This window comes from Acomys russatus, chromosome 18 (genome assembly GCF_903995435.1).
Source record: "Acomys russatus chromosome 18, mAcoRus1.1, whole genome shotgun sequence".
NCBI classification, from domain to species: domain Eukaryota; kingdom Metazoa; phylum Chordata; class Mammalia; order Rodentia; family Muridae; genus Acomys; species Acomys russatus.
Window position 1 is genome coordinate 28,955,023 of NC_067154.1, and position 14,305 is coordinate 28,969,327.

The 14,305-nt window shown below is 38.9% G+C and overlaps 1 protein-coding gene across 1 annotated transcript in view; it reads right to left on the minus strand.

Moving 5' to 3' along the window:
* Window positions 1-14,305, minus strand: part of Diaph3 (diaphanous related formin 3) — a 453,079-nt gene that overhangs the window by 404,295 nt on the left and 34,479 nt on the right. The window contains exon 3 of the mRNA XM_051160890.1: window positions 261-437. Within this exon, the coding sequence (XP_051016847.1) occupies window positions 261-437 (177 nt within the window). The remainder of the gene's footprint in view (window positions 1-260; window positions 438-14,305) is intronic.

Sequence of the window (14,305 nt, forward strand, 5' to 3'; positions counted from 1 at the left end):
AAAAGGCATAGCACAGTTCTACAAACACAACTGATGGAGTGCCATAAACAATATGGGCATACTGAGCGCTGCTAACGGAATACAACAAGGACAAAGAAACAACCCAGAACCCTTGATGACAAGAGAACTCTGCAACTATCTGAAAAGCAAATGAACTCAGACCACACAATCTTTTCAATATAAAAGATGCCATTTGATACTTCACTTTTTAAAATACTCTGAATACAACTGAAAACCACAGAAAGCATCAAAACTCTTACCATCATCTTCTCAAAAAGTTTTAAGACTTCATTCTCTGACAGTGGCTTTGGAAGGTTTTCCATTGTCTCTGAAGAGGCTGACGAGCAATCACTGCTTCCAGATGCGGTCTTCAGATGGGGGAGAGGCGGTCTCTCTTTCTTGCTCCCTGGGATTCTTATGCTGGCAAATTTGTCCAGCTATGAGAAAAGATAAAAGAACACGTAAGTAAGTATTTCCTCATGCAGCAACAGCTACCTAGTTCCAAAAACAGGGAAAAAACACAGGGCCAATCATATCGTCACTGACTGTCATCAAATGATAGAATCAGAAGGTTTAAACGTAACAATATTGACTCCAAGTAGTGAGAAGGTCCAGCAGGAATCTGACTGAAAGGCAGAAGGGAAATCATACACCCTCAAGAGATCTTAGGAGTCTGTAATGTGTACTGCACTATAATCAATACACTCCTGAGCATTTATTTATTTATTTGTGTACATATGTGGATGGGCCAGGCTAGTTGGCCAGTACCCTTACCTACTAAGCCCATCTTGTTGGTCCCTTACTTATGTTATAGTGAAAATAATAAGCTTATATTTGTATATATAAATATACATTTCAGATCCTAAAAAAAATAAATCACACAATTTTAAGTTAAAGATTCTGGTGCCAGATGACCTATACTTTATAGGCAAGCAAACTGAAGACACTCAGAAAAGTAAGTCAGATAGCAGTGGCCAACTGTCACTTCTTGCCCTGCAAGCCAGCCACTGCACTGCCCTTCTCCAGTGCCCTCATGCAGACTGCCCTGGAGGGACACAACAGGATATGAGTTAGGAATTTAAATTTTGAACTGTAATGCTTATTCAACTGATAACATTTCTTTTTGTTCATGCCAGGCTACAGCTTAACTTTGGGAACACTGTGGACATCTGCAGAGCAGGACCTTACTTAATACAGCTAGATTTCTGTTGTTACAGGATGTCTTCCATGACCAGCTCAAATAGCTATTATTTGAAAATATATTAATATAAAAAATAAAAATAAAGAAAATAAAATATATTAATATTAGACTAGAAAACTAATTATTCATTCAAAATTGTACTCAGAAATAAACTCAATTCCTATTTCAAGACGTATAAAATTTTCAAAAAGAATAGTAAGTCTTAAAGGAGGTTTCAAAAATATGTTGATTCAAGGCATAATCATTATGTAAATAATTCCCTATTGCTATAAATATAAACCTACTAATTTCAATATAAGATGAATAAAGGACTAAAAAGATTGGCCTATCCTCTTACAAATAAATGTTTTAAAATGTATAGATTATAGAACTGAACTATTCATATATTATAGTATCACTAGCTACGTATGGCTACTAAGTTAAATATTTAGTTCATTGGCTGCATAAATAAATTTCAAGTGCTCAAGGGACATATGTAGTTAGTGACTACCACACAGCAGAGAACAGCTGGTAGAACTACTAGAGAAGTCTAATACCTACAAATCCGTATGTGTAAAATACGACTACATTATGCTACTATTTAATTTACTAAAGAAATAGGTCATCTAATGGCATATAAAAGTAATAATCTATGAAGATAATGTTTAGGGAAAATACTATGCACTGTATTTACACAGTTTATTTAAGTCGGGCTTCTTTTTTTGTTTGTTTATTTGTTTGTTTTTTGTTTTTTGAACATGGTTTCTCTATGTTATCTTGGCCGTCCTGGACTTGCTTTGTAGACCAGGCTGGCCTCAAACTCACAGCGATCTGCCTGCCTCTGCCTCCCGAGTGCTTGGGTTAAAGGCGTGTGCCACCACGCCCGGCTTTAAGTTAGACTTCTAAGACTAAGTCAGGCCCTGCAAAACTTAGAAAGTGGTCATAACATACCATTGCTCTCATCCTAACAAGCCTCAAAAGTTGCTGTGTTTTTAGTTCATCTGAAAGCTGAAGACACAAGAAAGGGAAAGAGGAGTTACTGGGAGGAGAAAGGGGGCAACAAAATAGGGAGAGTACGAAGATTACATATAAACTAGGCATGTACAGATGTTTTTTCCTGTCAGAATGCCCTGAATATTCAATAATGCAGTGTTCTCATCATCTCAAGTATTATTATAAGTAATGAAAAGGGACATACATATAACCTTAGCAAATTCTAATGACATTCCTAAATTTGCTTCATCAGTGCTTCAAAGTAGAACAGAACTAAAATAGTCCTCAAACTAGGAAGGCTTGTTATCTGTCTCCCCACTTCTGTGAATGGAATCCAAATCCTATGTATTTCTCTGGGGACAAGCTTTGTTCTTTTTGAGCCTTACATCAAGGCATATAATTCAAGCTGAATATACCATTAAGTAATTGAAATAAGGCTTGGAAAGTATTTCTTTAAAGAAAACAAAGTACTGGCACCAAAGAAAAATGCCAATAGGTAGCAAAAGTAATGTCTTTATGACCTTTAGCCTCAGTTTACAAAACTACCCTTATGGTCCTCCACCATTGCTGAGGGATAGGTACATAAACAGCAGTCATGTTCAGCGACCTACTGATTGTTGCATGGTTGCTGGCTGAGTGATTAGAAAACCAATTAGTGGTCTCATGAAGCCCAGATAGAAAACAAATCTGCTACCAATTCTTCCTGTCTATTCTTTCTTAGCCACATCTGCACTATGCTGAAGGTTAGTGAAAGCAGGAGCTGAGGGAGCTCCTCCCTCAAACACAAAGGGCTTTCAGCAACGGCAAGCTGTCGTCCTTCAATATAGTCCAGGGAAAGACCTGAGTGAAATGTCCATGACACACCCATGCCTTGAAAGGATCGTGATGTCAGCTGTCTGAACTAAGAGCAGCACACCAGACCATAGTTTCCTGAAGAAACAGAACAAACTGGAACTAGTAACAGAGAACAAACTGGAACTAGTAACAAAGGACAACCAGTAATGCTGAGATGCCCTAAAAATGGGCATCAGTTTTAAAACAGAAAGCTATCCCGTGGTTTGTTGTAAAGTAGATAGTCAGAAGCACTTGCTTCACAAGCAAGATGATCTGAGTTTAAATCTCAAAAACCGACTACTTCTGACATGGACTCTGGTCCCCACATGTTGATCACTTCCCCCTGGTGGGGCAGCCTTGAGGGGCCACAGAGGAAGAGGAAACAAGCAGTCAAGATGAGACTTGATAGGCTGAGGTCAGAAGTTATGGAAGGAGGGCTCCCCTTTCGGAGAACTAGGTGGGGAGGGAAAGGGCATGAAGGAGGGAGGATGGGATCGGGAGGTGACTAGAAGGGGCTACAATTAGGATTTAAGTGAACAAATTAAAATTTTTTAAATTAAAAAAAAAAACACAGCCATTAAAAACAAGGAAATCATGAAATTTGCAGGCAAATAGAGAGAAGTAGAAAAGATCATCCTGAGTGAAGTAACCCAGGCCAGGCCCAGAAAGACACACATGGTATATACTCACATAAGTGAATTTTACCAATGTAGTACAGGAAAAACATACTACATGCACAGACCCAAAAATGATAACTAACAAGGAGGACCAAGTGGAGGATGCTTAAATCTCACTCAGAAGGGGAAATAGAATAGTCAGAGTAGTGGTTGAAGAGAGCAAACAAGGTAGGAAAGGGAGAGAAGAGATCAGACCTGGAGTAGAGAGAGAGAGGAAAGATGGCTTCGGAGGAAAAAAAAAAACTGTGGGTGGGGCATCTCTTTGATAGATCTGGAGATCTATCAGAATAGGCCTTTGGTAGGATATGAGGGGAACTCTAGCTGAAACGCCCAGGAGCAGGGGCCATGGAGATTGCAGAGGACGGCCTCTAACTAGACAAGACTCTCAGAACAACTTCAATCCAAAACTTATCTGGCTTACAAGATGTACAGGGATAAAGACAAAACAAATAGAGCAGAGATTCAGAGAATGGGCAACCAATGCCTGGCCCAACCCAAGACACACGCCATGGAAGACAGCCAACCGCTGACACTATTAACAATACTCTGCTATGCTTGTAGACAGGAGCCTATCAGGCTACGTGTGGATCTGTAAAGGCAGCAGGGTTGTCTTTAACATAAACTCTGTTGCCTGCTTTTTGATCATGCCCCCCCTGGGCAGGACTGCCTTGCCAGGCCATAGGGAAAGAGGACAAACTCAGTCCTGGTTCAACTTGACGAGCTGGCGTGGGTGGGGAGGGAGGCTCCCCTTTTCTAAGGAATAGGGGAAGGGAGGTGGGAAAGAGGGAATGGGACTGGGAGGAGAGGACGGAGGGGGCTACAACTGGGATATAAAGTGAATAAATACATTAATTTTTTTCTAATCGCAAAAACCAATAAACAGGCCAGAGTCAAAATCCCCAAACCCATAGACGAAGCCAGATGTTGTTTAGGAATGCCTGCAGCCCCAGCTCAGCCCCAGCTGCTCAGGGCTGTTGGACAAGTGGGGACAGATCACTGGGCTCGGCAGCCCTCAGCACAGCTCCAGGTTCAGTGAAGAACCCACACCTATGAATAAGAAAAACTGCAAAATACCTAGCAGTTAAAAGAGCACACTGCTCTTGCAGGTGACCCAGTTTAGTCACCGGCACCCATGTCGGGCTACTCACAAGCACCTGTAATTCTAACTCCAGACGATCTGATACCTTCTTCTGAAATCCATAGGCACCCAAACTCACATGTTCACATACCCACACACATATGCACATAATTAAACATTAGGTATCTATAAATGATAAACGACAGATAGATAACATAGAGACAGTGGTAGCACAAAGCACTCAATGTCCTTCTCTGGTTTTCATGGGTTTGCACACACACACCCTCCCCACATGATTCCATCATAGTGACATACATACACACTCACACATGGAAGCACACACTAAAATAAAGCTTGTCAGATTTCAGTGATGTTCAGATCCCAAGTATTCAAATCATGAGACGGCACAGAAGAGCTGAATCCCAACCAAAGAACAAGGTCCAGGTTAGCCCTTTCCTAAATTGACTGGCCTCCAACTCTAAGAGTCTGGAAGAAGAGACCTTTCTTTTCTGAAGAGAAATGGAATGGCAGCTTTGACGTGTGAAGGAAAAGCCCTACCATACTGAAATGCTCTATCCAAATTTCTTTCATAAGGAGAAGCAAAATAAAGACAATACAGACAAAAGCTGAGAGAGACTGGCTCCAGAAGACCTGGAGGGACTACAAAACTGTTAATCTTTTCATGTTAAAGGGCAACGGTGAGAGGAAGAATCCCAGACCTACAAAAAGATGAGGAGACGAATGGAGAATGTATTAGTTAGCTGCTGCTAGGAAAAGGCAAGTGAGCTGTACAGTCAGGGATGGACAGCAAGTAATTATACTGCCATATAGATACGGAACAAGGAGGACGTAGAATGCATGTATGCACAGGAAACCCTGGCATCTAACTCAAATATTCTCTACTATGGAAGAAGCAAAAAATATAAAACATGTCCAAAAGCTAGTCCCTGTGTATATTTGTACCCTGTGTCTTGAGTGTTCTCTGAGAACAAGTAGGAGACACCAAAATAATTTCTGTAAGCCAAGTGATGGGTTAGTCCACCTATAGTCACTACTACAGTACTATAATTTCTACACATGTAGTAGAGAAATTACCCCAACTCTTACCACACAAAACTGTAGTTAACTAACATGTGATATTTCTAAAGAAGTGAAGCTGACGTAACATCAATATTACAAATGTAAACATGTCAATAACAGTAACAAATGTAAGCCTAAACAACCTATGGCTCTATTAGAGACAGAGTTCATAAAATGTTTATTAATTGTACTTTTAAAATAGTACTTTTTAAAAAATAGTACTTTTAAAAATAAGAATATCTAAAAATCAGACAGATCTAAGCCTACTGCCACAAGACATGGGCAAGGCAGAAAACACACCCTTGGCCCATGTTGCCAAAGGCCATGTGGAACCAGCTCCCACAAGTTGTGCTCTGACCTCCACACACACACAGGCTATGATACCTACACAAAACACATATATAAAGAGAGATACACATACACACAAAGAGATAAATAGATGGTAGGTAAATGACAGATACATAGATGCATAAATGATAGATTAGGTAGGTAGGTAGGTAGATAGATAGATAGATAGATAGAAAGAAAGAAAGAAAGAAATGAAGGAGTGTTTTTCAAAGTAATACAACAGGAATGCAATCTCTTCTTCCTATGCTGGGACAGTACATTGACTTTTGAATGTCTCAAGCTTAACGTAAAGCTCACCAGCATACCCAGGTATGCTCTATTAATCACACAGGGTAAATTCTGAGCGCTCTAACAAAGCCAAATCAAAGTGGTCTCGACTATCAAACATATGGTTAAGAAGTTTCTTTTTTTTTTTTAAATGATGCAACAGTGATTTCACTCACAAGCAGACAAATCATTTGTAATTTATCTTCCATGGATGCCTTTAAAGTAAAACATAATAGGACACAGTCAAATTCTAAATATATTTTATACTTAAAATTATTGTAGAAACTGCCATAAGACTGACAGCAAGGTCACTGTTATTGTATTTTGCAATTTATGTGAAGATGGTTTGTCTTTTACTATTTATGTACTTATCTTCATATAAAACTTAGATAATTCATATGGAATTCTACCCTTAAAATCAAACTAGAAACTCAACTTAGGCAGGTAAAATATACAAGCAATTCACATTGGCTGAAAGATTGATTAAACACACACAAGACTGAGGGAATTCTCCTACACTATTTAGACGTAGAACACCACATTTAATTACCAGGGCTCTGCCTGTGTCTGGGGTGTACTAAGTTTTATAAATTAATATCACTTATCTTCAGGGAAGTTAAATGAGCACCCTACTGAGTATTAGCTCATGCTGAGTAATCACACTGATAATCAGCAATGACAGCTTAAATAAATTAATTAAACCAAAAAGCCTCTAAAAAAAAAACTATTCAGATTTTCAGTTACAACATGGTGATAGTGAAAACTCATTATTTAAAGTTTTCATTGTTACAGCAATGTAAATGTCAATGGCTTTTTTTTTTTTTTTAAATTTAAAAGGGCAGTGTAATTGTCAGGCATTTTACAATTTTACAAATTTACAATTTTTGAAATTTTACATGTGGTTAGAGACACATTTTGTTAGAACCAAGAAGAAGGTGCAAGTTTTTATGGAATCCAGGAGAAATAAGCAAATAGAGGCTCCTTCTGACTATAAAATCAATTTTATCCAAGTACACACCTGGAATATAAAATATATTGTTCAAAATTATGTATCAATTTTCATGCAATTTTATATTCGACTTCAGGAGGAAAGAACCAACTGAAATAGCATGGGTTAATCAGCTTCATTACTAACTCAGCAACCTGCTGAAGAGGACCAGGACCCAAGAGTCTGACCACTGAATCCTGCTAGCCACCAGCTCATTGTGTTCCCATAACCAAGTGACTTAGTAAATTCTCATGATAATGCCTGTCACAGAGATGTGTTAACAAAAGAGAACTGCTGGCCCCTATCAGCCACAAGTAAAAAAGCCTAAAAAGCCATTTTTGACCACTCCAAGGCACACTATATTCCAGTGTCTTTTCAAATTAGTTATAAAATTTTGTTATCACCTTATAAATTTGGTAACTACTGACTCTTTGCCACTACAATATAATGGCCCTACTAAATGAATCATCAGATAAGTCATTGTGTATAACGTCCTCTGACTTGTGTGACCAATAGGAAATTGTGGAAATTACCAATTCTGCCTTACAGGACAAGATCATAAATGGCACTAAGTCCTCTTTCTTAGATGATTCATTCTGGCATATGCCAACTGCCACATATGAAAAGACCCAAAGAGCTTGTAAAGAGAGACCCATTGGCAAAGAACTAAAACACTACTTTACCAACAGAAGAAGTCTTTTTACACCAGCCCATGAGTGAGCATCTTAGAAGTCCCTGGCAAGCCATCACTCTGGCAAACCTCTACATTGCAGCTTCATGAGACCCTGAGTCAGAACCACCTAGTTAAGAAACTACCAAAATCACAGCCTACAGAGAGTACTTGAGAAAAGTGTCTGCTGTACACCACTAAGTTTGGAGACCATCTGTTCCATAGCATAAGACAAATATTACAGTCTCTCCTATATATTTAGCCTGCACAGCATAATCTGACAGACAGCAGCCTACTAATTACAACTGAGGGACTTGCTGAAGTTATGAGACATTCCTAGATTATAAAAATCATTTGGAAAATAATACCATCTCTGAGATGTTTTACCACTTCAGGAAAATGTTATACAAACACACACACACACACACACACACACACACACACACACACACACACACACACACACACACACACAAACTAGTTAGAATTTAAGAAAACAAATATTTTAAGTGTGCAAAACAAATCATAAGCAAATAAGCAACAAATAGAAACCAGTAATGATTTCTGAAACAGAGTCGCCCATACCCAGGAGAGGCAGTACAAGTGTGGCGTATTAGGGAGTCCTGTGAGACTGAAGCAAGAATCAAAGTAAATGTTAGCAGCTAAGCAGTGTGCCCATCTGCCAAATGGCCCTTTGTGGTGGTCTGATTAAGAATGGCCCCCACAGGCTTATATGTTGAATGCTTAGTCACCAGGGAATGACACTATTTGAAAGGATTAAGAAGATTAAGAGGTATGGCCTTGTTGGAGGAAGTTTGTCACTGGGAGTGGGTTTTGAGGTTTTAAAAGCCCATGCCAGAGCCAAAGCCTTTCTGCTGTCTGTCTCCCCTCTCATCAAGCAGCTCTCAGCTACTTTTCTAGCACCATATCTGCCTGCATGCCACAAGGCTCCCTTCCATAATGATAATGGACTAAACCTCTGAAACTGTAAGGAAGCCCCAAATTAAATGTTTCCTTTTGTAAGAGTTGCGTTGGTCATGGTCTCTCTTCATAACAATAAAACAGTGACTAAGGCACCCTTAGTAAATACTAGTGATATCGCTCCCTTAAAAATATATCACATTAGTGCTGAAGAGATGGCTCAGTGGGGAAGAGCATTGGCTGCTCTTCCAGAGGACCCAGGTTCAATTCCCAGCACCCACATGTCAGCTTGCAAACTGTTTATAACTCAAGTTCCGGTGGCTGAGTCCCTCACACAGACATACATGCAGGCCAAACACCAATGCACATGAAATAAAAATCAATAAAGGAGCTGGAGAGATGGCTCAGTGGTTAAGAGCAATGTCTGCTCTTCCAGAGGTTCTGAATTCAATTCCCAGCAAGCACATGGTGGCTCACAACTATCTATAATGAAATCTGATGTCCTCTTCTGGCATGTACCATCACACAGAATACTCATACATAAATAGAAATTTTAAAAATAAATAAAAAGCATACCACACCCTGAGGAAAAGATGTCCCCTGGTCATTTCAGGTGTGATGCCTGTCTCTGCCTCAGTCACAATCTCAACAACTACTAGAGTCTAGCTTCAATACCCTTAAAAATTACAAAAGGGCTTTTCCGGCTGTTAATATACATTTTATAATTTTTGTAAGTTAGTCAAAAGCTACTTTGAAAATTTACTGCCACCCCTCTAAATATGTTAGTCAACTTTTAAATATTTTGTTCATATTTAAGTTTCACATTTTTTTAAACTTGCTAAATGAGAAGCGTCTTTAATTATGCTCATAAAACTTCTTTAATGGCTTGAAAATAGGCTCCTGTAATCATGCATTCTACAGGCAGTAGCTATGTCTGGGAGCTGCCTGTGTATACCCTGCAGAAGGAAGAGCTGAGACCACAGCCTTTCTGTCAAGAGAGAAACATGATGGGGAAAGATATATACACAGTAAGATTTCACAAACAGCGGTCTAAACCAACATCTCAACAATTAGCTCAAAAGATCTCAAAGCAGAACCATTGTCTCCTTTTTCTCACCTAAGAACCTACAGATGCCTTTACTTTAAGCCATGATGTTTGAGGGAAATGTGCTATACAGCAATAAATTCTGAGTATGAAGCTCTTCCAAGATACTTTTTAATGTCATATGTATAATGCTATTAATATATTATGTAGTGATATATACATATATATGTCTGTGTATATACATATATATTTACAAGATAAAGTAAAATGGAACCATCCAAATATTTAACACGCTTTAATATATACTCATTACTGAATCAAATGAGAGATGAAGACAAGTCTAGTTTTAAAGAATATTGCATATAAGCCATATTTAGAAATCTTTTAGTAACTATAATGGGGTTTGAAAATATCTTGATTTTTTTTTTTTTCTGATCATGGGTAAAATACTCTGTGGCACTGGGCTTTGTGTTCTGATTTGTCTGATGCACTAAGAGATGTTATGTTTTTTCCCTACATTCACAAGAGAGACAAACACTAAATTAGACTTAAAAGTTTAAGAAAAATATTCAACCTTTCTAAATATATCATGAGTCCTTCCACAAATTACCTAGTGATGTGCAGGCCCCAGGTTAAGAACCCTGCCTGGTAAGGTGGATGCAGCAGGCTAACAAAAATGATGGTCAAAGGAAAAAAGTAACTCAGTTTCTGAGGCCGTCAGTGAAACAGTGGGAGGGACAGAAGACATACCTGGAGACCAACAAGGAGGCTTGCGACAGGCTGCAAGCTCTGATGGCTTGTATTCAAAAAGAACAGGGAGCTTTTGAAGAAAGAAGCCACCAGGAAAATAAAGCTATCAAAGAACATCTAGACTCCAATTAGAGAAAAAGGGAAGAAAGCATTAGAAGACTGTTGAGGCCCAGAGGGCAAAGTAGGAGGGTCTGGGAAGTCTGGAGGAGTTGAGAAGAATAAATAGACCTTAGCAGAGACAAGCAAAGGGGTTCGTTCTTACTGGGGATAGGAACTGACTGTGACTTCTGTCTGATGTTGATTTGTATAAGCTGAAAGCTGACTTGTTAGTTATCATGTCCTCAATTGTGATAAATAAATAAAAATAAAAAAATAAATCCCAAAGCAAGGAATGTGGACTACATCTGATATCTTTACCCCCGCTGCCATCACCCTAGGGCAGGGCCTTTGTATCACCAATCCTAATCATTGTCCAAGTCTTCCCTGCTTCTCTATGCAGGCTAGTCCAAGCAATTCTTACTAAATGCAAAGCAAGTCTTAACCCTCACCCATCCCAATGTTCCTATCACTCAAAAGATTATGTTCAAATATCTTAGCATGATTCTTATATCAAGTTTGACTCAAACCTTTCCTCCTTACCGAATAATGTCTTTACCACTGTCCACTCACGGCATATGATGTACATGTAATTTATAACTGTTAGGATTCTGCTTCAGTCCACCTACCCATGATGTCATTGCTTTTCTGGCACGGGGTGGGACCTTGCCCAGGGCCATATAAAAGGACAAACCTCCACATGGGCCTCTCTCTCCACTCCTTTTCTCTCTATATCCTCTCTCTTTACTACTTTTCTCTCTCTACTTTCTCTCTCTCTCTCTGGGGTACCCCTTTCCCCATTCCTTCTCCCGCCATGCTCACATAATATATCTGTTGCCTGACCTCTTATTATCTTATCATCTTATTTCCTTTTTATTAATCATAACAATAACATAGTCTCCTGAACATGCATGCTCAGTGCCATCTCTCCCCTGTATCTATAATTTATCCATCTTCTTTACCTAATTGATGTCAATTCAGTCTTCAGCTCTCAGATTGTGGGACAGTACATACAGTGGTCTTTCCAAGAGATACCTACCTACATGTAGAACTTGCAATTTCATGGCACACATACTAATCTGAACCTATCTGTTAGCATATACACTTACTAAAAGTAGGACTGTTATTTTATTCACAAAACGACCTTGGAACTTACCATGGTTTTTTAAGGACACAGAGAGTGTGCTGGATGATTATGGGTTTTAGGTTTTGAATAAGAAATCCATACTAATCCCAACATTGGTGATTCACAGCATAGTCCTCCTACACCAGAAACCTCAAAAATAAAAAGGATACAGAACCATGTGCAAGGGAATGTTGTAATTCATATTTTGAATATCTTCCAAAACCATGCTTGGAAGGTTTGGTTTAAAGTCTGGTTTGGCCCCATGGCAAAACAAAAGGAGGGACAATCAGGAAACAGGACCTAGCAGAATTCAGGTCACTGGAAGTACCTGTGAACTCAGGGCCCCTTCTTTTCTCTGTCTTAAGGGCCCCTCTGACCTACACTGCTGCCCTGTGCATTGTTCTGCTATAGTCCCAAAGCAAACAGGCCCCGTCATGGTGAAAACCTCTCAATTGTGAGACAAAATCAACTCCCTCCTAAGCTGACAATCTCAAGTATTTGGTACAGTAAAGCAAAACTAACACCATCTGTCAGGAAACTGTGCACAAGAAGGACACACTAGAGCACTAAAAAAAAAAAAAAAAAAAAAAAAAATTTAATAATCCTAAATGCTAATTCAAATATTAACAGTTACACATGAAATGAAAAGTAAATAAGCTGTGCACTTTACTTGAGTGACGTAGCTCAGTATTACTTACACATAAATAGCATCTAAAGATATCAACAACTGCTTCCTAACTACTAAATTTACATGCTTCTACTAGGAATCCATTTTGTTCATATCTAGGAAACAAATTTATTATTGGGTAAAAAACACAACTGCCAGCCTAGATTCCAACCTATCCTTCAAAACTCATCTTTGCTGCTGTTGTCCTCAAGTTCAAGCTGACCCTGCTACTTCCACTGAACCTTACCTACAATCACAGCCACTGTCACACCACACTGCAACATCCACTGAACCTTACCTACCATCACAGCCACTGTCACACCACACTGCAACATCCACTGAACCTTACCTACCATCACAGCCACTGTCACACCACACTGCAACATCCACTGAACCTTACCTACCATCACATCCATTGTCACACCACACTGCAACATCCACTGAACCTTACCTACCATCACATCCATTGTCACACCACACTGCAACATCCACTGAACCTTACCTACAATCGCAGCCACAGTCACACCACACTGCAACATCCACTGAACCTTACCTACAATAGCATCCACTGTCACACCACACTGCAACATCCACTGAACCTTACCTACCATCACATCCACTGTCACACCACACTTCAGTAACAGAGTGAGATCACATCCATTCCCACACTGTTCTGAGGCAGAGATATTCATATACACTTTCATATTCTATGACAGTGTTAAGACTCTCAATAAATGCTTAATGAAGAGGTAGACAAAAAGATGAATAAACAAGTATGCACACTCAGTTACATCTTTGTTACATCTGAAAGCTCTTGATCTTATTTCCACATTTCTTCTGATTTGAGGAGATGCTCTCTAAACCATTCCATAAATATTTAAAAATCTTGAGATAGCACTTAAGAACCACTGCTGAAAACCTAAGTACAGGAAGTCATAATTAACTCATATTAATGGGCTTTGAAGGCCCACCTGACTTAGTAAACACTTGAAATCATATAGAACTTCTTTCAATGTATTGTACTACACACAGAGAGCTGGCCTGGCTCACGCTGGTATTCCTACTTTACCTAGAAGATTCCACATATAGTTTGGCAGAATAACTATAAAAAGGATTCATACTTTGATCACTTATTTTAACTTACAAAGAAAAACATAAAAAAATCAGTAAAAATGTAAAGTGATCTTTAATACAGAAAGATTTCTACCTACTAGGCCAGTAAAATAATTAAGTGATATTAATGTTGAGCTTGTATATTTTAAAGTTAACAAAAGTTGGCACGAATTCAAACCAACTGAATCAAGTTTTCTTCCTTTATACAAGTGATATCTACTTCCGCATATATCTCACATGACTTGGCATACCTCAAGGTAGGTTGAGTCCACACCATGCAGCTACATTTTTCTAGAATGTCTTTGAAAGAAAAAAAAAAATCACATGGAAAATAACCAGAATGTACAGAAAAGATCTGGCAACAGTTTCTACAATGAATGACATGGATGGTCCAGATAGAACCTTCAGGAGAAAGGAACCAGGAGAGATTAGTTTCTCACAGAACTCATGAGAACCCAGCACAAACCAAGCA